The sequence below is a fragment of the Rhinoderma darwinii genome, chromosome 4 (genome assembly GCF_050947455.1).
Source record: "Rhinoderma darwinii isolate aRhiDar2 chromosome 4, aRhiDar2.hap1, whole genome shotgun sequence".
Taxonomy (NCBI): Eukaryota; Metazoa; Chordata; class Amphibia; order Anura; family Rhinodermatidae; genus Rhinoderma; species Rhinoderma darwinii.
Window position 1 is genome coordinate 397152619 of NC_134690.1, and position 22012 is coordinate 397174630.

Below are 22012 nucleotides of genomic sequence, written 5' to 3' on the forward strand. Positions count from 1 at the left end.
CACCTTATTTCCACTATCTTCTAGAAAATGGCTGGTTCTTGGCTGCCCTCGCCACGTTCCACAAAAACAACGTGGTCCCTCGTAACCATAGCTATGACAAGAACTACGCAGGAATCTTCCACTTCCGAGTGAGTATCACTTCTTATTCCCACACATTTTCCCCCTTTAATGCGGAGCAGTGGTTTTAAGAGGGATCTAAAATAATCTAAACCAACTAAATCTAAACCAATTACTTATATTCTTTCTTGTTCCTGCATGTTTGTCCCCGTGTCCTGCTTGTTTGCATTCAATCTGTATTGTTTCTTAAAGGAAAACTCCAGGCAACATGGATACTGTGTTGGGCCTGAAGGGGCGGAGCATGAGACAGGGATTTACCAGATATCGAAGTCACGCCCCCTCAAGCCCCACCTAGGCATAACACAATGTATCACTTTTGTGTGGAGTGTTCCTTTAAGCTTTCTGGTACCAGAGAAGCATTGACCTAAAACAAGTCTGTGCATCACAGAGAGGAAGTCAAGAGAAAACTCCAGCCAAAACGCCAGATTCTGTTACGCCTGAAGTGGCGGGGCATGGCCCAGGGTTTATGGAGATGCTTCGAATCCCTGGTCGTGCCCCACCCCCAGCATTATATAGTATTTTGTTTTGACCGTCGACTTCAATCCAAATTTTATAAATTTGGTATTGGAATTTGATTGATTGTACTTCGGTGTTTTGCTACAACAGATATTAGTAATGATTGTGGATTAGGACCATCATGCGAAGGTATTCTTCCAGATAGGTAGAGCAACCAGACTTAAAGGGATAGTCCAGTTTAGAAAGACTAGTCACACCCCCTATTAGAGAATTCAGAGTTAATATAGGGGAGGGGTCCTCATCTCTTGGTCAGGAGAGCGGTTACATAGAGCGTCTCTCTCTCTCTGGAAGACCCGTCCTTTCCTAGATTACACAGGCTACACATTGATATGAAGATGAAAACAACAAGACCTACAAGGACGAAAAGCCAAAAATTGGTGTTTTGAAACCAAGATCAAACCTAAGGCTGCAAGACCGGGACACCCCAGCGGCTCAAGTAAAATGAGTCTGTGTCGTCCATAGAACCCTAGGGTGAATTAGGTTCAGTTCACTTAAACCGTGGTAGGTCTAGATCTTAAGGCCCTGTTCACATGGCTCTCAAAAGAACACGACATGCAAACGTGTCAAAAACACTGCGTTTTTTTGTAAAGCACTTTTTAAAATACAGGCGCTTGACACATTTCGCGCTAGTTTTTTTTTTTTTACGCGACGCGTTTCTTTAAACACACGCGTGTAAAAAAAAAAAAATCAAAAAAAGCGTATGCACTAACAATGCGCTTTCCCATTGAGGTCAATGCGAAGCTTAAGGCCCAGTTCACACCAAGTTTTTTTGGCGCTGATTTTGATGCGGAAACCGTTGGAATCAGCGCCAAAAACACCTCCTATTGATTTCAATGTGAGGCGGAGGGTTTTTTTTTTCCCTTACGTCAGCTTTTAGCAGCTCGCAGGAATAAAAGCAGCGTGTTCTTTCTCAACGTGGTTCCGACTGACCACGCATTGAAATCAATGGGAGCCAGAAAATTTGTTTTCGCCGGCAGCCCTAATAAACGCAGAGAAAAACAGCGGCAATCATGCATTTTTGGGCACGACTACATGCAGTGTGAAGAGTCTTCTGATCATGACCCCTAACCAGAGGCAGACTGGGTATTCAGGCATTAGGCCAGAGGGTACCAACAGCCCAAAAGTTGTAAGTGCTAACCCAAGTGAAGTGTGTCACGGCTAGAGTGGTTAGTAAGGGGCCCAAATTACTCTCCGTCCGCCCCTAACCAAACACTTTCAGCTACTTTCTTGAAAGATAAATATCAGAAGTAGTAAGGCCTCATTCAGACTGACGCAACCGCTGGTCTAATAACCTGAACCAACAGCAACGTTGATTCCGATGATGATCATGCAGTTAGTTTGGGTCAATAGAACCGCGGCCGATCCAGGAAATGCAGCCAAAATTTTGACATAACGAATGCCACCTCATTACGCTGCTCCAGAGGCAGACACCACAGGAGACTCCATGGACTATCACCACCATCATCCACCACCCCTGAGCAAGTTGTTGTCCTCTTCGCACCAGCTCCTGGTGCGGCTTGCAGAGAATCCGAGAGATCTCTCTCTCTCTCTCTAGATCTTACTATCCGGAGCAAAGGAAAACCTGCGGTGAAGCACGAGAGGGGAAACACGAAGAACGGCGCACGCTCACTGCGGTAAGAAAATGCGCAGTTCGCAGCGCTAAACTATGTCTAAGGCAGAACGTGGTACCTGAGAATGAAGGGGCCAATTTAGCGCCGAGTCCCCTTCTAAGAGTGGCCAAAAGCGCCGCTGTGCGGAGAAAATCTGTCATTCATTCGCAGGATGAGAGGGGGGTCCCCGCAGACCCCCAAAGTGACAACATACATATTGACATACCATCACTTTAGAAGATGAGAATAGCCCTCTACAGAGGCTTCTGTGCCTCTCATTCCCCCCCACTCCTTTTTATTATCATGTATCTGAAATAAATTTGTATACAGTTTAGGTTAAATATTCCCTACCGTTTTGTGTATACAGCTCCTATGCAGATGTAGGAGGCTTCAAGCCCTATGTGTAGTCCCACCGTCTGTAGATTATCAAGGAAACCGATAGGTGATAGTAACACGACTGCAGGCTCACATTACACACGGGGTTTGGGAACATAGGTCTGCATAGGAGCTGAAGACACAAAACGGTAGAAGACGGTTTACAAAGTTAGTTCATTTTTTTTAATTCTAGATGGATTGAAGCAATAATAAAAATGGCTGCCAAGTGTAAATACCCTTCTAACCCAAGAAAGAATCCCCTTTCCCCGCCATAAGAAAAAAAATTAAAAATAATCCCCCCAGGAACTTGATAATGATAAAAACCACAAGGAATAAAGGTATAATATATATTTATACGGATATATATACGGTGTATACACAATTCAAGTCTAAGTGATGTTTTACAAAGACTGGCTTTTTCAGACATTAGTGAATCGTTAACCAGCATCCAGCACTGAACTCAAATTAAAGGGACAGTGTCACATATACCATTCTGCCATTGTTTACTTTCAACATCTGGATGTTACACATCTGTTAACAAGGAAAATAGGCACTGAGGAGTTCGGTTACCTAAAGCCAACGGAACATAAATAACACTTAGGGGAGGGAGGGGGGGGGGGATGGGGTTAAGCGTAGGGTAAGGTGCTAGGTATGGAGGAGAATTATAAACCAATCCCGGCTTCTACAATCAGCTCCTTAGTGATATTCTCACAATCAGACATTAGCGTGTGAAGCGCTGGAGCCATTTAATCACCAAGCGATCATTTATTTCCCGGTCTTAAAGGGGCCGTCCATGAATGATAACGAACCATTACATTGAGGGAGATTTGTCAAGAAAATCTGGCCCTGTGGCCCATAGCGACCAATCACAGCACAGCTTACAAAATGAAGGCGGAGCTCTGATTGGTTGCTACGGGCGACAAGGCCAATTTTGATGAAATAAGACCCACTGCTGTATCCGTGCAGCAATTCTGTCAGCAGAACCAACATGGCGGAAACCTGCAGATACAAAATTACCAGCGGTGTCTCGTAACTCCGGTCACCCTCTCAAACAACGGCTCTTGATGGCTGCATCGCCAGTGTGTAGGCACCAAAACCACTTGAATGAGTATGCGATCATTGGGGGTCCGTTAATCCGAGACCCTCACCAGAGAAGAAAAAAAAAAAAGGAATGCAAACACCATCAGTCTTTTCTTCAAATGAAGCCGACTGAAGCAGAAGGGGCATGGCTTTGTTCTAGAGATCGGTGGGGACCCCTGTTCACGGACCCCCCACCAACATCTTCTGATCTAGCTTGCGTAGTCTATGCAGAAATGTAGGATCGCTTAAATGCATCTCAAATAAGACGTGAAGCAACTATGCAAATATTGAAGAAAAAAAAAAGAAAAAAAAATCTACCATTTGGTGTATACAGTTCCTATGAAGATGTGTGTGTCTCCATGGTTACAGACTACAAACCCTGTGTAGTCAGAGTCTCTCTCTTCCCTGTAGCCTCTACTACTGTCTGAAGAGGAGGTAGAGGGAACCAAGTAAAACGTGACTGCAGCATCAGACGACAGAGGGTTTGTTTGTAGTCTGTAACTATGGAGACACATAGGTCTGCATAGGAGCTTCATACACAAAACGATAAGATAATATTTGCCAAGTTTGGAGCAATTGAAAAAAAAAAAAAAAAGTTTGCCAAAGTTTACACACAGGTGGTCAATATCAGGTGTTCGATTGCAGCGTGTAATAAATAGATTTCTTAATAGGAGACAAATCTATTACGATCCAGATCTAATGTAGTGAATTCATGTGCTGTGAAATAGCTTTACACTGGATCCATAAACAGAATTAATATTTCCACTGTAACCTACCTCCTACAGGCTGCAAAATAAAATAAAAACCTAAGTAGTATGGAGTTAAGGAGTAACCTGCAAGGTGCTCATCTTAAACCGTGGCATTGAACTGCATGAGAGGGTAAAGTGGAACCTACAACAAAGCTGCAGTCCAGTCCCCCCGCCCCCCGGTTGCCAACCAGTGCCCAGTCCAATAACCATGCCGCTAGTTGAAACAGTTTTTGTACAGCTACTTCCGGGTTCGGAGACGCTTTGATTTCCTAGGACAGTCCACGACCCCCGCTACTTTCTTCCGTTTGCGGGGGGAATCATCCCTGGGCCCTGCTCCGGAGGGGCCCACCGCGCTTTCCACCACATCGCGCAGTTTGTGCTCTAACTCTGCGAGGCGCACGTTCTGCTCGCCGATGATTTGGGTCTGCTCTAGAAGTTTCTGGTCCTGGTCTTGGAGCTGTTTCTGCTGCTCTTGTACCTTGGTGCGGAGCTCGGACAGCTCCCGCCTCAGGACGGTCAGGCCGGCTCCATTGGTTTTCACTTGCTGCACTAGTTTCGTCACCTCCTGTCTTGATGGGTTTTGCTTGGAGAAGAGCTGCATTGTACTTAGGTTGGTGGAAGGGCCTGGAACTACATAGAGGAATGACATTTTTTTTAGATACGACAGAGAGAACACACAGGTGCAGCAGGTTACAGTTCTGATCCTTTTATTGCCAGACCAAATCAATACAATTGTGAAGGCATGCTGGGAGTTGTAGTCTCACCACAGCTAGAGACCACCGGTCCATTAGACATGCTACTACGTCTTGCCGACAATCAATAGACCCCGCAGCAGTCTTTCTGCTATACAAAAGACAGTCCAGGTCCTCCAGAGTAGGACTGGACAAATTCCAGGAGTCAGGAGGTTAGTGCACCCAAAAATGTGTAAACTTTTTTTTTTTTAAAGGATTTAACATGTATGGGGGACACCCAACTGTTCTGAGGGCAGCCGAGAGAGGTGGGGGGGGGGGGGGAGTGTCAAAGAAATAAACGTCAGCCAAACGAGCCATCGGCCGATGGTTATTTAATACATACGGCCGCCTTAAGATGGAGTTGCCCAGATTGGACGAGCCCTTTAAGCCAGTCAGATTTTCCCCAATACCATTCCGTTCACTTGCATCATGGGAAATATTGTGCCTTTACATAGATTTTCCTTGGATTATAGTAAATAATGGTTTACCATTGAAGGGACATGGAATTGTAGTATTTAGGAAAGGTGGCGGGTTCAATACGGGATAAGCGGATCACGTACCTGGAGTAGAGCCCATGAGACGTCCCGACACTTCAGAGCCAGGTAGCTTCTTCTTAAGGATCGGAACAATCTTTTCATCAAAATATTCCATTGCCATAGAGGAGATGTCCCGTAATTCTTGCAGGACCTCATGAGCTCGCTGAGGGGATCTTGTAGAATTTACATATCGTAGTACATTATAAATTTCATCAATAACCTGCAAATGGAAGAATAGCTGATGAGTAAGTAGACGGCGGCCAGGAGCCGACAATGCGCAGGTCACTCATATGTCCTATAGGTGGAGATACCCGGAGCGTTCCCTGCCGTGTGATCCTAGAGCTGACCTATAGGAAAATCAACATCATAACCCCGGCCCTTTATCCCATTCGACCGGCAGACATCCTCCATTCTTCTATAATCCCAATATAGAAGAAAAGTCACGTCTTCAATTCCCTATAAATTACTTATTTCTACGTAAAATCGTTCCTGCACAGAAAAGTTTATAAAAACTTTCTAAAGTTAACAAACATGGACGTCATAGGTTGGGGGTGATGAGGATAAGGCGCATTACACTGTTAGCCCACGGATTTCTATGGGTGACATATAATGCGTTACTTCGACGCTGAAGGGGAAATAAAGGCGAACCGGACGCTTCCCATGGCAATAACAGATCGCTACACCCCCGTTCCCCCAGGTGTAATGTGCTGGGTGAAAACAGTGATAACTAATTTTTGTTATTCACACTGTATCTCCACACGGGTCACTGTAAAGGGTATACAGTGGCATACGTCGCCCATAGGCTTCCATTGTGAAAAGAACTTATAGGCCCGACACGTGCCAACAGGACACTCTTGGCCTCCGCCAGGTGAATGGGGCCCTATTGATGCACAGGGAGCTTTCCTTGGGAATAATCTGAACAGACACTGCGATGGGAATAGACCCGCACAGTAGGGCAACTCGGTGGTTAGCACTGTTGCCCTGCAGCGCTGGGGTCCTGGGTTCAAATCCAACCAAGGACATCATCTGCATGGAGTTTGTATGTTCTCCCTGTGTTTGCATGGGGTTTCCTCCCACACCCCAAAGACATACCGATAGGGAATTTAGATTATGAGCCCCAATGGGGACAGTAAGTGTGGACCTTTATACAGCGCTGCGGAATATGTTGGCGCTATATAAGTAACAAACAAATAGTTATGAGACTATGCTGAGGTAGGATCACATAGAATAGAGATCAGACACTGCCACCTAGTGGCCACTTGGGAGAAGTGCAGATTTATAGATCCATTTCAACCTTGTGGGGGATTAACCAATGTTGTAAATTGTATTTTGGGTTTTCTGTCTAACAGCTTCAGATACTATAAACATTAGGAAAGCTGAATCATGGACTGGTTGTTGTCTTTTAGGGTCAGGGATGGAATTTTGAAACCCCACCAAGAGATCTTGTCCTCCCCTGCACACACGCTTACGTCATTGCTGGCAGCAGCTCAGGCCCTGGAACATCCCCGCAATATATTTTTTATAAGTATTACATTTAATGGGGTTTTCCCAATAATCATCATTTATTACCTAGGTGATAAATATCTGATCGGTGGGGGTCTGACCGCTGGGACCGCCACCAATCAAGAGCTTACCATGCGGTCCCGGTGTGCCCCATATGAATGGAGTGGAACTGCGCATAGTCAGTCACCGCTCCATCCATTTCTATGGGGCTCACAGAGACGGCAAGAGAAGCCTGTTCTCATGATCAGTGAGGGTCCCAGTGGTCAGACCCCCACCGATCAGATGTGTGAAAAATATTAATGTAAACCCCCTTTAAGGCTAAATCTTCAAGTATCATTCTCACCTTTCCTGGGATGAAACAACACAGATTAGAGTCAACGTATTTCATGAAAGTCATGTTCAGTAGTGAAAGCCGGGTCTCCACGGCAGCCAGGATATCCGCATGACGAGCCAGAGAGTGATTCCTCCGTTCTGATTCTCGCCTGCACAAGAGAGAAGGAAGTTAATAAATGGAACACAAAGGATCCAGTCAATCACCGGCAGAGCCCGACCCACCGCACTCGAGTGCTGCAGCCGCATATACCAACAGATCGATGTTAATTGCGGGGTAAACGAGAAAGAGAAATGCCCCAGTGTTCCTAGTATGGGGGGGGAGATAAGCAGTGAAACAAGACGCCATGAAGCGTGGTCCATACTTTTTAAAAGACCTTGGTTTCCATTACAAATCCGAAACGCGTCTCCTGATATCTTACATCCATGTTGAGATAGAATTGCTTGAATTTACAGGCCCAAAGCCTGAGGCTGCACTACCGAGAGTTTTTACGTATTCTATTTGCCACTGTTCAGGCCTGTCAAAATGTGAATGATTAACCCCTTGTGTTAGGAAACCCACTCCTGCCCCCCCCCCCTAACGTTAGACCAAGGTGCAGCGACTTACTTTCCATCCGATTAGCTCCTTAATAATGACCAGACATTTTTCTTCAGGGGAAAGAGCACGAAGTTTATTCTTAAAATTTGTAAATGGACACTAAAGTATTAGAACGGGTTCCCTATATTATTTCGGTAATTATTATGCATAATATGTAGTTTTGGGTGAATGGGGTGGCTATGGCGACAATTTGAATTGGTACATATATATATATATATATATATATATATAGGTTTTTTTTTTTTATTTCGGTTTCAGAATAGGGCCCCTCGAGGGGTCATAAAAGATCTATGGGGGACATTCACACAATTTTTTTTCAAATTATTTTGCAGTTTTCCACTGTAACTGGGGCATCCAAAAGAGCCTCACTGATACCGAAAATAACCCCAGGGTGACATTTGTCACTGGTCTGCTAAGACCCAGCAGCTACGCCATGCCAAGGGGCACCCAGCGATCACGTGATTGAGCGCTATGTGGGCTGGAAAGATGACAGGAGTTCTTATAAACCGCTTCTCTCTTCTCCTCGGGGGTCCACGTGTGTCTGCTAGATTGCAGGAGCTTAAAAGCGGCGACGCCAAAAGACATCACTGCAGACTTCGGACCTGCGCTGCACACAGTCAAAGGACAGGGGGGTGGTCGATAAGAGGTTAAAATGTCTTCTTCTAAACAGGTCTCCTTTAATAAAGCGCTAGTGGTGAATTCTGGGTGTCAGATCTCGGTTTAGAAGGGACATGACCATTGCTGCGTAGCGTGAAGTAAAACGCGTCAGGCGCTCGGCTCAGGATGTAGTGACAGCTGCTGCGGAGAATGGTCCATTTCACAGCAATGATCTCGATGTCCTGGTATCTATCGTTCACAGACGTGACGGCCATGCATTCACTTAGCCAGTGTTCTGTCATGGCTGACATCTATGCACGGCACCAACCTCATCTCCTGCACACGATACAAGCGCCCGGAGTGACTATACATGCTTTATGTCGGGAAGAACCTTCATATATTTTACCATATACACTAGTAGTAGACTGTGACCACACCGTCCTCCACAGGGGAGCAGAGAAGCAGCAGTGGTCACCTCAGCCAACCACGTCTGTTGCTGGGCAGCCAGCTGAACTCAATCAAGTATTGCTTTGCATGCTAGCAGCTTAAAGGGTATGTTCACCTGTCATCAGTCTTAAAGTTATATGTATGGAAATCTATATAAAAAGTGAAGGCACTTTGTGAATGTATATTACATTTCTCATCTGATCCTGAATTACAGTTTGTGTTACACTCCAGAGCTGCACTCGCTATTCTACTGGTCAACGTAAGAAAAAAAATGACAAACTTGCTGTCAGACGTGTCCCTAACAACTTGGCTGAGCTCCTATAATGAAGAGGGAGGCAGAATGTTTCTCCAACATCAGATTTCTGTATAGTGCTTGGTGTAAAGATGGCGCTTCCCAGAAAGCAAATCACCAGAGCAAAAACTGTGCAGACACTGAATAAGCAGGGAATGCTGGGATATTTCAGCTCTGAAGGCAGAAGAATTGTGAATGCAGCTTTGGAATAGAATACAGGCTGCAACTCAGGACTGGTACAAGATACGTAATGTACGTACACAGCGACTTCACCAGCAGAATAGCGAGTGCAGCTCTGGAGTATAATACAGGATGTAACTCAGGATCAGTACAGGATCAGTAATGTAATGTATGTACACAGTGACTCCACCAGCAGAATAGTGAGTGCAGCTCTGGAGTATAACACAGGCTCAGGATCAGTACAGGATCAGTAATGTAATGTATGTACACAGTGACTCCACCAGCAGAATAGTGTGTGCAGCTCTGGAGTATAATACAGGATGTAACTCAGGATCAGTACAGGATAAGTAATGTAATGTATGTACACAGTGACTCCACCAGCAGAATAGTGAGTGCAACTCTGGAGTATAATACAGGATGTAACTCAGGATCAGTACAGGATAAGTAATGTAATGTATGTACACAGTGACTCCACCAGCAGAATAGTGAGTACAGCTCTGGAGTATAACACAGGCTGTAACTCAGGATCAGTACAGGATAAGTAATGTAATATATGTACACAGTGACTCCACCAGCAGAATAGTGAGTGCAGCTCTGGAGTATAACACAGGCTCAGGATCAGTACAGGATAAGTAATGTAATGTATGTACACAGTGACTCCACCAGCAGAATAGTGAGTGCAGCTCTGGAGTATAACACAGGATTTAACTCAGGATCAGTACAGGATAAGTAATGTAATATATGTACACAGTGACTCCACCAGCAGAATAGTGAGTGCAGCTCTGGAGTATAATATAGGATGTAACTCAGGATCAGTACAGGATAAGTAATGTAATGTATGTACACAGTGACTCCACCAGCAGAATAGTGAGTGCAGCTCTGGAGTATAACACAGGATTTAACTCAGGATCAGTAATATAATGTATGTACACAGTGACACCATTTATTACGTAGATCAATTCTATATGTAAGCTGTAAATGAAAAAACACATTCACTGCAACAGAATATCCGGCTGCGACAGTAACAGCCAAGCTCTTCTCCCTGGACTTTTGGTGGTGGGTGCTGGTCCTTACTTCAGGGTAGGCCACCAGAACACACTAGAGACGTCCAGGGCACATTGTCCAGGATGGAGCAGAGCAGTAATGAGCTCTGGACTTCTTCCCAATATGGAGGACTTACCTTTGGTCTAAGCCTAAGTTCACACTACCGTTAAACTTAAAAGTATCGCTTCTGTAAGAATTACCATTGCAACTACCATTTAAATCGATGGTAATTCTAACGGAAGCATTGCTTTCCGTTTGGACTCTCGTTCACCTCTTCCTCTGATGGAAGAGTCCTAAACGTACTATAACGGTAGTGTGAACAGAGCCTTACACTCTCTGGAGCTATACTTCACTGTGCGTTAATAGGGGGTTCTTGTTTTCTATACTATGTTTGATGAATTATATAGTAAAGTTAAATATAATGGAAGGTCTGAGAAGCCGCGTTCTTGTGGAAACAGACTTGGCGTGAGACTCTTTGTACACAAGGAACGTGTATTCCTGTACTCGGCACTGAGCTAATAAAGGAAAACTGCCCGAGGCAGCGCTTAAAAGGGAAGGGGGTCATGAAAATTTATTTTTTATAATATTGAATTTAACATACATTTTATTTATTTGTGTTCTCATGTTCTACTTTTTACGGTGTTCTCTCTTTTACTTCTCTATGGGGGCTGCCATTTTTTTTCATCTCTGTAGGTGTCAATTAACGACACATACAGAGATGGAATACGGCAAATACAACCCCATAGAGAATGCGAACGGGAGCCGTTCCTTTTTCAGAAGCGTGCGCCGCTCCCACACAGACCAAAACGAAGCTCATTCGCAGAGCGAAATCCGGCGCCATTTTAATGTGGACCGGAAGCCGCTGCCGGACAGTCAGATGACGACTTCCGACAGCGGCTTCCGGCCATATGTTCAAGGAAGAGGAGCGGAGGCGGCAGGAGCAGGTAATTTATGTTCGTGTATGTGATGTGTGTATTATGTTCGTGTTATACTGTCTGCTGAGCACTGTATCTAATCCTCCTACACTGTGCAGTCGCTCAGAAAATGGCGGCACAGTGTAGGAGGTTTGAAGATTCAACCCCCTCCTTCTCCTGGCACTAGCCAGAAGAAGGGAGGGGGGATTGTGAGGACACTAGAGCGAGTGTGTCTATCCCAAATTTGCAGCATACATCAATGAGGTTGCTTTACCACAGTGACCATGCTGCAATTTTGGGAACTGCTCCCTCTAGTGCCCAGCACATGGAAATGTTATGAATTAGAATCTAATTTATAATATTTCCTGACTTATGAAAAAATTAAAACAATGTGTAATCACTTAAATAAATAATTGTTTAACTAAAAAAAAAAAAAATGAACACTTTTCTAGCGACACATTCCCTTTAAGATATCGCAGGCAGCCGTACCTTGGCAGTTGTGCCTTGACCTGTTTCTGACACAAGCTGTGATAGCGCTCCACCCGCAGGAAGCCCTGATTCAGAATGCGCTGACACTCCAGATCCATGCGCTTGCAGACCTATAAGAGAGAGAGTACATGAGCCGGACGATAAAAGAAGACTCCGCATAAACACTTCTATACATATCATGTGTTTCCCAGGAGATCCGCCATTTTCCCTCCTGCTTCTAAATCTGTCTGCCTGTAAGGCACCTGGCTGTAGCAGGAGCCCTGCCCCACTTCTCTGTATACAATACAAGACCTGGAATACTAAGCCCCCTCTTCTGTTTGTTACATTTACCTTCTTTCTAGGCGCGCTGTTGCTTTATTCTCCACTTATATTGCACTGTAATCGTGTACATTTCCATATAAATTATACCATACGATATAAAGATCTCACACTTAAGACTCTTCGATCCTTCACACAAATACAAGAATTATTTCATGTACAAGGTACATCATTTTATAGATATTTGCAACTGAGACGCGCCAGTCCCCGAATGTATCGTGCCCCACGACCGATTCCACTCAGTTGGCCTCCGAGACCAAGTGGAAAATGCTTGTTCCTGGTCTGTCTCTGGAGGATTGGGAGGAGGCGCTGGCGTCCCCGCTCTCTCTGTGTCTCACCTGCGGTTAACAATCGCATGACTCAATTATACTTTCTGCACTTCTGTTACTTCTCTCCAATGCGTCTTCATAAAATGGAGAGAATCCCACCCACTAGATGTCCGATGCTCCACCACACGAGCGGAGACTTCTGGCACACGGCTTGGGAGTGCTCATATTTCATTTTGGAAAGAGAACCTCAGAGCGGACATCTGTTCTGGGGATTCCAGTGGCAGTCGCCCCCGAGCTGTGACTTCTTGGGTCTTTTAGAGGAGTCGTTATGGCCACATCACACCAGGGCTGTCACGATACCAGAATTTGGACTTCGATACTTTGTGCAGTATTTCGATACTCGATACCAAAAACGATACTTTTGCCAACAATAAAAAAAAAAAAAGAAAAAGGAAGTTCTTCCGTTTTCTGATGTGAGGCGCGAGGTGTGATGACTTTTGAACCTCCACGTGCCTCACATTAATAGTAATTAACCCCATCATGTTCCTCAGTCATAATGGACAACGTTGGGTTACTATGTAAGGTACATGATGGGGTTAATTACTATTAATGTGAGGCACATGGAGGTTCAAAATTCATCACACCTCGTGCCTCCCATTAGTAAGTGAAAGAAAGCAGATTTTATTTTATAACAGCGTAAACATGAATGACGCTATCAATTTATTACGGTCGCGACGATAACGAATGTGTATATTTTATGTATTGAGACTTATTTTGATGTTTATCGTAAAGAAAAAAAAAATATTTTTTTAAGCTTTAATGCACTGGCATATATCTATATACTGATAGTACACAGGCAGTTGTTAGGACAGACCTCAGTATACCCCAACAGGAAATCTGGTCAGACAGCCCTGGGGTCCATCAATGGACCCTGCCTGACCTGTCTGCCCATATATGGTATGTCCCTCGATCGTGTCACAGGGATTCCTTGTGACACGATCCAAAGGGCATCCCCCCCCCCCATCTCATTTACCCCTTGAATGCTGCGGTGAGCTATGATTGCAGCATTCAGGGGAATAATGACAGAGAGATGAGAGATTGCTCTGATCGCCGCCTCGACTGTGTAATACAACCATTGCCCTGCTCCTGACTATGTGCGCACGGTCAGCATAAGGTGACGCGGCCAGCGCTGCACGAATGAGCGGCAGCACAGGCACTGAACATGGGGGTTTTTCAGTGTGCCCCCGCCATGTTCCATCTTCAGTGCAGGCAGTCATTAGTCGCATCACCTCATGCTGACCGCGCGCGCACTTGTCAGGACTCCGGAGCGGGGCAATGACTATATCACACAGCCACAGCCCCGCTCTCATGCAGTCATGTGCGGCCGCACAGCTTAGTATCGAAATACATGAAATAACGGTATTGAACCGTTGGAGGGTGCACGGCGAAGTTTCGATGCATCGTGCAACCCTACATCACACTAGAATTTTCTCTTAGGGAGGCTTTGTTTTTTGCCTGTAAAGCCATTGCGCTCAGATGGAGGGGTGATAAATTCCCAACCATAGTTCAATGGAGGAGACTGATCAACACAATGCCCTATGAGAGAATGGTATATTCCCACAGAGGCTGCCCCCAAAAATTCCAGAAGATATGAGGGGAGATGGATGGCATCCCCTTGGGCTCTCTCGCCCCCGAGATCGCTTAGAGCTGGCCTCTCCTCTGATCTTTGGGGTTCTGGAGGACACTAATAATGGGGGGTTTAGAGAGTCCCATCGCTGTATAAGGTATGAGAAATCGGAGGGTTAAAACCTAGCCAAGAGCTGTGTGGACATGGAGGTGCTAGTTGGGAAGCATTGCTTTACATAAGACAGCATGTATGTTCACGTCACCCTCTAAGGAGGAGACAAATTCAACTGCTCAACCACAACGGACCACGCGCTTTAGACCGGGACATCCAGGACTATTCCAGCGAGCTACAGATTGGTCACAGACGATGGTAGACGTGAAACCTCGATGTATTTTACCTTCCTCGGCATCAACAGGATAATAGAATGAACTGGACGGACTTATGTCTTTTTTCAGCCTCACATGCTATGTTACTATAGACGTCAATGGGAGCTGTATATATCTGTAGGAAGTGAGCTCCCCCTAGTGGTGGCTGCAGGCAGACAACTTTATCATGTTACTAGGACTATGCGGAGGTAAGCTCTGTAAAAAACAAAGACTCTGACCCTTATATAAGATTTTTGGACCTATGAAAGAAGAAAATTATAGGTACCATTTTCTGTTCTGAACCCCTTTCATTATGCCCCTTCCCCATCTAGGGATACAAGCGTGTACCAACTGTAAAACGTAGGGGTACGGGTCATTTTGCCATCACTACCAAACCTCCCTTTCAAAATCCTGCATTTGAATTTGTTGTTTATTTTCATATTCATAGATTACATGGTCAGTCATTCTTCTAAATAGCATGTAACACCACATTTCTCCAGTAGTGGCCGCTGTAGGAGAAATGTATGGCCAGACGTAGCTTCCGGTGGGGAGAAAAGCTGATCGCTGAGGGATCATGAGTCAGACCCAAGGTGATCGAGTGATGACAGGGCCGGCTTCAATTTAAAGAGAGGTCGTCCCATCAAGAAAATGCCTTTCCATGTGCCCTATAAGGGGCGCCCTCAGGAGGCAGACCAGACAGTCACTACATATAGCGGCTCCTGCCACATGGACAGCATATAATACCACAAAATCATTGAAAAAATGAATGGCCATGCGCAGGGGAAAGGAGTAGTCTCTGCTGTCACAACACGCTGGGAGTTGTAGTTTTACACAGGTTCAATAGGTTTTTGATATGTTACCAGAATGGCTCCACTGTAATCATCCTCATCACAAAGCTGCACACATTGACGCCAATGATTAATAGCCTTGTTTCACCTCGGTAAAGATTAGCTAGAAGATGAAGGATGGCATTACCAGGTCACCGTCACCCAGAGGCAGTGACAAACTGGCACACAATATGCTGCGCTTACCCCTGCCAAACAGGATGATCTGCAAGTAGCAGCAACCAATATACATTTATCATGACAACCTGTGCACCGCAGGCCCCCCCTCCCCACCACCACCACCTGTGCACCGCAGGACCCCCTCCCCACCGCCACCTGTGCACCGCAGGCCCCCCTCCCCCACCGCCACCTGTGCACCCCAGGCCCCCCTCCCCCGCCGCCACCGGTGCACCGCAGGCCCCCCCCCCCGATGCCACCTGTGCACCGCAGGACCCCCTCCCCACCGCCACCTGTGCACCGCAGGACCCCCTCCCCACCGCCACCTGTGCACCGCAGGCCCCCCTCCCCACCGCCACCTGTGCACCGCAGGCCCCCCTCCCCACCGCCACCTGTGCACCCCAGGCCCCCCTCCCCACCGCCACCTGTGCACCGCAGGCCCCCCTCCCCACCGCCACCTGTGCACCGCAGGCACCCCTCACCACCACCTGTGAACCGCAGGCCCCCCCCACACCACCTGTGAACCGCAGGCCCCCCCCACACCACCTGTGAACCGCAGGCCCCCCCCACACCACCTGTGAACCGCAGGCCCCCCCCACACCACCTGTGAACCGCAGGCCCCCCCCCACACCACCTGTGAACCGCAGCCCCCCCCCACCACCTGTGAACCGCAGGCCCCCCCCACCACCTGTGAACCGCAGCCACCCCACCACCACCACCAGCCTGAATAGAGTTCCATCCACAACAGTCCATGTTTGGGCAAGCAGCCAAAATCTTAGGCTCTGTTCACACTTGCGTAGTGGTTTGCGTTTATAAACCATGACAGATCATGCATCTGACACAGATGTGAAGATTACCTTAAAGGGGTTTTCCACGATCGGACAACTGATGATCTATCCACTGACACCCGGACCCCGCACTGACCAGCTGCCGGATGTTTTGAACGGTATTCAGTAGTTTGAGCAGGAAGCAGATGGCTCCGTCCACTACATAGTGGCCGTTCTGCGGTACTGCAGCTCTGCTCCTACTCACTTGAACCGTACTGCAGCTCGGTCGCTATTCCGTGACCATCTGCTTGCCCGGTGCAACGACCTATCCACCCGATAGGTAAACAGTTGTCCGATCGTGGGAAACCCCTTTTAGAAACATATTCTTGACTAGAAGATAAAAGGTACAGACAGTGCAGCCTCCTGGTCTCTCCCTGTAAACGATGTAAGTACAATATTCTACAGCATCATATGAGGTCACCTCAGGTCCATGACACCACGTACGGAGAAGCTGGCCATACACATGCAATAGTTGTCAGTCACACCGCTATTTCACCCGTCCCCACCCCTGTATCCTTTGGATTTGCATTGAAGAGAAATATATGGAAAAAAAAAAACGGGTGGGAGCCGTGCTATTTAGGGTCCTCTTACATGAGCCGTGTAAACGAGCGCCAATCAAGGACAGCTCGTGGATCGGCGCTCGTTTGCTCCTACCACAAGGAGTCATGTATGGAGACGAGAGATGGTTAGTACGTTTGCTTGTCCCTACACATCATGTCGGCAGCGCGTCGCTCTATTTACACACCAAGATGTGCTGCCGACAACGATAATATTTGATGCTGCATAAACGATACGATCAGCTGAAGAACGAGCGTTGGCCCCATCATTGTCCACCAACATGCAAGCACATCTGAGTGAGTTTATTTAAACGGGGAGAGGGGGATAAGCAGCTGCCAAACCGTTTGGGCAGAAGCTGATCTCCGGCAGGAACAAAGGATCTCAATATGGATTTCAACATGACGATCCTTCTTTCCCCCGACATCTGCCGCCTGGAACCACACAGGACCGCAAGCTTCTTCTGTAAGGACACCCGCGATAGATTTGTTTCATCAGAAAATCCGCAGCAAGATCCACAGGTGCCACGTGCAGATTTTGCCGCGGATTTCACCCCTTCTACATTGAAAAGGGAGAAATCCGCAACAGAACGAGCAAGATGGCGATTTAATAACTTGGAGCGCGCTCGGATATCAGTCCGGAAAACGGTCAGCACCAGGTGGAGGACATTTGGTTTGAATCTCATTCAGCCACCTAGCTGGACCGTAATCCGCGGCGCATCAATTTCTCTTATGGAACGAGCGCGGATTTGCGGCGGTTTTTCCACATTGACTTCAATAGGGGAGATAAACTCTGCAATCAAATCCTAGTACAGCGGATTTTGAGGTGGATCGCCCGCGATTTTCAAATTTATTTTTTACTTCTTAGGAAATCCGCAAGAAAATCCATAGCGGCAAATCCGACCTGTAGGCCGGGCAGCCACACGCTGTGCAGGAATTCCGCAGCATTTACAGCAGCAGCAAAATGGAGGAGATTCTGCAAGTCCCAGGCCCGCGCCGTGCACGTAAATCACAGAAAAGCCGTTCGGAAAGTGTTCTGCGGTGCGACTTTCAAATCGGCAGCACGTAAATTTACGCTACATATTATATTATGAGCAGAAACGTTGCGTTTGGCCTAGAAACTTCAATGGGGAGCACGAAATCCGCACTAAAAATAGCAACTTGCGGCGTGGCGTTGTGTACAGCGATACTGCAGCGGAATCGCAGTAGAAAAAAAAAATGCAGAAAATCCTCAGGCGCACGCGCATTTTACTGTAATCAATGCTTCACACTAAACCCGCACCCCATGGACATCTGCCGCTATGTCGGGTACACTGAGGGGGATGTTCTGCAGCGGAATCTCCAAAACAACCGCAGGTAAATCGAGATTTGTGACCGATTTACCTGCGTTTTTTTTTAGATTCTGCTGCAGATTTTCTCTTATACGTCTGCAGCGGCTCCTGCCTGTGTGAACACACCCTAAGGCCGGGTTCCCACGGGACGGATACGTTGCGTGAAAACCACGCAGCGTATTCGATCTGGAACCCGCAGAACATTCCGCCTGAAAACCGCACCACATCGTGGTGCGTTTTTTCGGACGGAGTTTCCGCTGCGTAGGCCGTTGTTAATGGCGACGCGTCCCTTCAGTCCGGCCTCCCTGGATGAGCTGCAGCCTGTGATTGGCTGCAGCAGTCACATGGGATGAAACATCATCCCAGGAGGCCGGACTGCAGGAAGGAGGAGGGCATTCTGGGTAAGTATGATTTGTTTTTTCAAAATTTTTCCGTAGTTGTTCTATTTGCGGTGTAAATGACTGCGAATAGGCCACAAAAGTCGCAAACCTCGGCTTTCTGCTGCGTGTTTTTACATCCTACTGAAATCAACGGGGAAGACCCGCAACGGAAAATCAACTCACGCGCAGCATAAATGGACATGCCGCTGAGACAAATTCCGCACCGCGGGTCAATTTATTAACGTTTACGCTGCACCAGATTTACAAAATCTCATCCTTTTTGCTGCTACTGTAAATGTTGCGGAATTTCCGCACACAATTCCGTTGTGGAAATTCCGCAGCGTTTACGCTACGTGGGGTCCTGGCCTTAGTGTTCTGACATTGAGATTTCCACGGGGTCAGAACCCAATAGACAATAATTAACGATTGCAAAATCTTTCCGTTCATTACCAAAAATCTCGCCCGGCTCCCACTCCAGGCAAACCGCTGATTTTACGGAGGTGAATTCGTGTCCGGCCCTACAGCCGCCGCTGCTCGTGGAAATGTAGCAATACACGGCGGCCATTCAGATACACGTCAAGACTAGGACAGCTGGAGTCCGCCAAAACGGGAGTCACGCATTGACTCATAACGGGGTGTCCCGAGCAGGAGACCCACCCTCTCTGATGTCCATCGCCCTAATAAGACATATGGACGGGGGCCGCCCTCCTGAGACACCCCGTGTGTCAAACCCTAGATGGGTCTTCACACCAATAACTCTTACACCTTCTATAATAAATAGTTCTGCTCTCCATTATATTTGGTGTATAACGTCCCCCCCTTTTCAAGATCTCTGCTGGTGGTCAGTGAACGAGAACCCTCGGGGATGAGAATTTGTCCTGGTCGCGTTTTGCTCACAGGTGTACGCGCTACGCACCTGTGAGCATCACATGACCTCAGGGTACGGTCCCACAACAGCATCCGCAAACCACGGTAGGTGGGGTTTTTCAATAGTGTTAATTGGCCGCACTATATAAAAGGGGTATTTAGACGCAACACCGCTACGTTTTTATGGCTGCGCGGTTTTACGGTTTACCTGCAAAATCCCGCGGACAATTAACTCTGCAGACACGGATGACGCTACTGGGGATCGTACCCTTATCCTCTGGAAGTAAGCAATGACTGTTGCCATTCACTGCCAGCAAGCAGAGATTTTGAAAGCAGTGAAGAATTCATAAGCAAAGCATATTAGAAAATTGCAGATCTTTATCAGCAAAAAAAACTAAAGACCCCCTCCCCCCTATTATAATGGAAAAGATTGAGCAGCAGCTCAAGAGGTTCTGCAGCAGCTCCGCTGCCTCGTCGATATATATATAGAACTCTATAGAAGAGCCGCACGGGTGACAGGGGGGTCTGCGCAGGCCGCCATTCACAGTCACCCCAGTAATGACAGCGCCCCCTCCCTGATGTCCCCCTCACCAGGCGGAGTTGGCTGATCTCGTCGTAGGTCAGGAAGTTGAGGATGTTCTCGATGGCGACGATGGGCAGGCCGAGCAGCGTGTTACTCTGGGGGAGCTGGTGACTGGGGGACGAGGAGGAAGGTGAAGAGCCCCCCGGGCCGCCCTCGGTCCCCCTCTCCTCCTCAGCCGCCGACATCTTTCTCTTCCTGCTGGAGCGGTTACGTCCTCTAATGACGTCACTTCCGCTGGGCGGAGCCTCCGTCTCGGCCCGTTGTCCGGCACTACCGGCTAAATAACGGGCCGGTACCGCCACCAGTATTCACACATAGTCCAGTGTACATTATGTGCATCACCTCCTAGGAATGCATTATATGTATATTATAGAAATGTATCTATTGTATATAAATCATCTCATATCTATAACAGGCAGATATTATACAATACAATTCCATTAACCCGCTACCTGGTGATTAGGGCCTGTTCACACGGAGTTTTTTTGCAGGTAGAAAATTCTGCATGGAAAAATCAGCATTTTTCCCTATTTCTTCAAGAGACAAAGCAAAAGTCCATGCGTCACAAAGCGCGTTTATTTCCGTCTCCCATTGATTTCAATGGGCATTTTTAGGGCATGTCGCTTCATTTTCCGGTGAGCGTTTTTTTTTAGCTCACGGTAAAAAAACGCCTCCACCCGAAATCAATGGGAGTCAATTTCGGCCGTATATTGCGCAAAAACCACAGCAAAAAAACTCTGTGTGAACAGGCCCTTATAAATCAAGATAATCCAGCGTGGGACACATTTTTGTGCCATGCTGGATTATCGTAATTGCCTGATTAATGGAATTTTACTGTATGTCTGATAATCTATCACTGGGCCTCAGGGCCAGACGTAGTGTAGTAATAGGCCACAAGGGCGTGCTGTTCGGCACGGTTTTCAAATTGATTGTTGGGCCTTATTCACACAATGCAGTTTTGATGCCGTTTTTGAAGTCACGGCCAGGAGTGTATGGTAAAGGGATGGGATGTATATAGGAAACATTCTACTCTTCTTTTTTTTTTTAATCCACTCCTCGTTGTGGCGTCAAAAACAGCATCTAAAAACCTGTGAACACGACCTTAATGGCAGCACAGTTTGCAAAACCGCACGCCATTTACATTCAATTTAAAAACCGTGCCTCTGTCGCCTCTCACGGCCTCACCCTAAGGCCAGATTCACACGAAGGAATGCAAACTCGGACGCGAAAAACGGCTGTTGCCGTTTTCCCTTGAAAACAGCTCTGTATTTTCAGACGTTTTTGAGTTTGCGTGTGAACATAGCCTTACAATAAAGACTATAGTAAAGTATATAGCGTTTTGGTTTGTGGTGTATTTCTTGCTTTTTAGTCGTCAGTGGCGCCGGGTTGTTGTTTTTTTTCTGGTGCTTTTCCCATAGGCTTCTCTATAGGACTTCAAAAATGTCACCAAATGAAAAACGCCATAAAAACCATAAAGAGAAGTGTACGACTCTGATTGGTCACCGTCATACACTTTTCTTTACAACGCCCATTTGGAAAAAAAAACACCCAGTTGGGCTTTTACAAAAAATGTGAATAAATGTTAAAATGCTCATAACTTTGTCACTAATAGACACGGTGCCTATTAGATTAGGTAGGAGATAGGGAAGTATGAAAATGGCGACAGAGCCTCTTTAATGCAACCATGGACAAAGAGGTGGGACGGGGACCATCCGACCGCCCATCTCTGTCCACGCTGTAAACGCTGCAGGAGCGTCCGAGAGAAGAGGACACGTCAACTGA

At 46.8% G+C, this 22012-nt stretch overlaps 1 protein-coding gene across 1 annotated transcript; it reads right to left on the reverse strand.

Annotated features, from left to right (window-relative positions):
• Positions 1–2951: 2951 nt before the first annotated feature.
• FBXO28 (F-box protein 28) lies at positions 2952–20472 on the reverse strand. The gene is made up of 5 exons (XM_075863398.1): positions 20239–20472; positions 12109–12218; positions 7561–7699; positions 5739–5934; positions 2952–5077 (listed from the first exon to the last, which is right to left on the reverse strand). The coding sequence occupies exons 1-5, from the start codon at positions 20413–20415 to the stop codon at positions 4686–4688; spliced, it is 1014 nt and encodes a 337-aa protein (XP_075719513.1). The 5' UTR covers positions 20416–20472; the 3' UTR covers positions 2952–4685.
• Between the last annotated feature and the right edge of the window lie 1540 nt (positions 20473–22012).